General features: G+C 38.8%; 1 protein-coding gene across 2 annotated transcripts in view; it reads left to right on the forward strand.

Moving 5' to 3' along the window:
• LOC132768778 (rho GTPase-activating protein 7-like) overlaps nucleotides 1–3,672 on the forward strand; it is a 111,400-nt gene extending 107,728 nt beyond the window's left edge. For both annotated transcript variants that reach the window (XM_060765009.2, XM_060765010.2), the window contains exon 14: nucleotides 1,045–3,672. In XM_060765009.2, coding sequence (XP_060620992.2) covers nucleotides 1,045–1,141 — 97 coding nt within the window. In that variant the 3' untranslated portion in view covers nucleotides 1,142–3,672. The remainder of the gene's footprint in view (nucleotides 1–1,044) is intronic.
• The last annotated feature ends 130 nt before the right edge of the window (nucleotides 3,673–3,802 follow it).

A 3,802-nucleotide genomic window follows, 5' to 3' on the forward strand; every position in this document is an offset into this window, starting at 1 on the left:
GAACTGTTCTAGTCTGGGTCACCACTCAGATTCAAGACACTTTGTCCTGTTCGTTGAACATTCTTGCACAAGTTGTTATTCTCACTAATGCTGCTCCTACTTATTAGATCAATTGAAATGGAATAGGACACTGTTTTGCCTAATGCCATGACCCCTGATAAATACCTGATAAAATTTCAATAGTGGTGGGGTTGGCGGGACTGATATTGTCAGTTGGAAGTTGTAGGTGCTGGGATTTATAGTTTACCAACAATCAAAGAGCATTCTGAACTCCACCAATGATGGAATTGAACTACACTTGACATAGAACTCCCATGACCAACAGAAAATACTGGAAGGTTTTGGTGGGCATTGACCTTGAAATTTGGAGTTGTAGTTCACCTACATCTAGAAAGCACTGTGGACTTAAACAATGATGGATCTGAACCAAACTTGGCACAAATCTTCAATATGCTCAAATGTGAACACTGGTGGAGTTTGGGAAAAATGGACCTTGACATTTGAGAGTTGTAGTTGCTGGGATTTATAGTTCACCTACAATCAAAGAGTATTCTGAAACCCCACCAATTACAGAATTGGAACAAACTTACCACAGAGAGCCCGCATGACCAATAGAAAATACTGTGTTTTCTGATGGTCTTTGGTGACTCCTGTGACATCCCCTTGTGACCCCCCCCAGGGGTCCCGATCCCCAGGTATAGAAACACTGGAATAGTAGGTTTGCTGTATCATAGTTGGTAAAGTTATATGATTAGGACCAAGTTGTTAAAAGAGACGGTGCTTTTTCTTTTGCCATTTGAGAGTATGGTCACATATAACTTAGGGAAGCCATTCCACATAGCTCTTCTGTTATCCAGTTTATAGGTGTAAGCAGGTCTGCCTTGCTAGGCATTTCCTGCACCTCTAAGATCCATATTTGTTTTCAAATGTTTTCATTTTTAAGTTGGTGGTATTCTGCTGTTGAATATGGGATGTGGAAACAATGCACAACATGTTTAGTGTCTCATGATTCCCCCCCCCCCTTTTTTTTTTCTTTCTTGGCAGGGGCCGGACAACAGAATGGTACAACAGGGCTTTTGGTCATTTGTGTGCTGCAGAACTGACACGGATTAAACAGTCATTTAAATCTTCACCTTACTGAAACCAAACCAAAAATAACCACTTGACACTTTTAGAGAAGAAGGCGATGTGTGTGGTCCGCGGCTGCCCTTTTCAAAGCCTGAGACTAAGCTGATTATCCTTTGTTAAAGCTTTTACGAACTAAAAGAGCAAATATATAAATGTAATGTTAAATAATACCCTTTAACCGACTGATACTATGCACCGTTGCTTATCACATACAAATTTTATATGGAGAAAATTGAATTATTTTGAATATTGCATATCAAAGTAAGTTATTTAAAAGGAATGTCTTGCTATGGTCTAAATATATTTTAAGTAACATGTAAATGTGAGATTTTATATTTTTCAGATATTTTATAAACAACAAAAAGTGAGAATAGTATATTATCTTTTACACTTCTGGAGTTTAGAATGTTGGGATTTCTGGTTTTAGTACGATAGCTGATTAGGAATTAATGACACCCATATAGGAAGTTATGTTGGACCTCTAGTTGCAAATACTTGTGCCACAATGTAGGTAAGAAGACATCTGTTTGAGCTTTTACCTAAATTCAGAGTTATGTAGGAATGTTTCTATAAGTATATTGTCAGCAAAATGGGTGCTCTGAGATAACAATAGTCTATTCAACAATGATCAAGGTAACATCTCATAAAGCCAAAAATGCTGTTGAATGCCAAACTCCTTTGGAAGCAACAGCAGTCTTGCCCCAGGTGTATATCAAGTAGTAGCACTATGTAGGGAACAGAGTGCCACTGGGATCTCACCACATAATCTTGTAATGAAGAATAGTTCAGGATTATCACAAGTCTGCATCATGGTGGGTGGTGTGTTTTTAGGATGAGAACCTGCATTAGATGTAGTTTGGTGCAGGTGGAACCTATCAAAGAAATACATTTCTGTTCTCTCCCATTCCACAAGACTTATCCTCCCTCTACAGGGGGCCCTCCTTCATGGCCATTTATTGAGCAGGAGAAGCATGCATCTCTATAAACCAGATGAAGACACCAGGCGTTGGTATCATCTGAGGACACCCGGGAGATCTCCTGTCACTTTGTCTGGTTATAGGCACATAGACAGATGCTTCCCTGAAACAAAACATGGCTTTGGAAGAAGGCCCCTTGGGAGAGGAAGGCAAGTACTGAGAGGATTTGAGTATTACGTGAGGTAGGTTTCCATTATGCCTGTGTAGATGCCAGTTATGTATTTGTGTGAAAAAGAATAACATAGCCGATTGGGTTGTAAAGAGCAGTGCTGGCAAACGTTCTCATTTTCCATTGAACTTTCCCCATGCAGCAGTTCACAAACTTACAATGCTTCATCAAACGCCAGTCTTTGCCTTTAAGGTTTCTAAGACACCTTCGTTCCTTTCTATGGAATGGGGACATCCCAGTTAACCTGCAAAGGACAATCACTTCACACGTACCAGTCCTACTTTGAAGTGAGCTGGTCTTGAGTGAAGCTGACTTGCTTCATAAAATGTCGTAATGAATAACTAAAGTTCTTAGACTGGTACAAAGACTACTGTGAGTAGTTTTGCAGCAGCTTCTAAATGTTTTACTTTGTAGCTTTTAAAGCAGTCATGGGCAAACTTTGGCCCCCTCGGTATTTTGGATTTCAACTCCCACAATTCTTAACAGCTGGTAAGATGGCTGGGATTTCTGGGAGTTGAAGTCTAAAACACATGGAGGGCCAAAGTTTACCCATTCCAGATTTAAAGCCTTTTACTGCCATACACCATGAAGTATTTCATCACTCCTTCAGTAGGAAAATTCCAGCCCTGTGCATACATAGAGAACCAGAAATTGAACAGGGATCTTATTCAGCATGTAAGGGTAAATTATGTTTAGTTTTTTTTTGTACATTTCATTCCCCTACTAATGGGATTTTAAAAATAGGCCAAAAACACTAGTACATTCAGCAGTAGTAAAGCAAGTAGCCAGGTGACCTCCTTGTGCTACAGTGAGCAAATATTTCAGTTCTGATCTGTTGTCCAAAAATTTGAATACAAGAGGAGGCCTTGCAATTTTAACATTGTTTCCGTTTGCCAAAAACAGAAGACCAACATTTTCAATCCTTAGGCATAGGAATGGAATATTTCATCTATTTTTTGAATTGGAAATGAGTGTAAAGAAAATAAACATATTCCAGCTTATTATACATGCAATATTTTAAACCTGTAACATCCGTCTGTATTTGCAAATTATTCCCACTGTAAAATACTATGGCAATGATTATAAGTTCAGACAAGGCACCTTTAATAAATGGTGGAGCACTCAATGACTGCATTACTGACTTGTGGCACAGGCAGTTTTGCTCACAAGGACTTCTCTGCAACCCTTGGTGTTAGATGTCTTTCCAGCTGTTGCAGTGTACAGTTTGTTAAGCTGTTTTAGGCCATTCCTCTTGTTAATAAAGGACTTGTGATGGACTTTTTTTTTACTTTGGGAAGACAATTCTGTGAAACCTTGTCCTTTTTCAGTTGATTATAGTTGTTTAAATATTCCAAATTGTATTCTGCAACTTAATAAACTTGATCTTCGCCGACAGGATTCTTTACAGTTTGGTGTGAATTAAATCTGAATGTTACATGGAGTAAGGAGTCTGTACACTATTTGCATGTTGGTGTGTAGTTATAAACAGTAGCTCCTATTTCCTTCACAAAATAAGAGACAACGGAAC

The sequence above is a fragment of the Anolis sagrei genome, chromosome 2 (genome assembly GCF_037176765.1).
Source record: "Anolis sagrei isolate rAnoSag1 chromosome 2, rAnoSag1.mat, whole genome shotgun sequence".
Lineage (NCBI taxonomy): Eukaryota > Metazoa > Chordata > Lepidosauria > Squamata > Dactyloidae > Anolis > Anolis sagrei.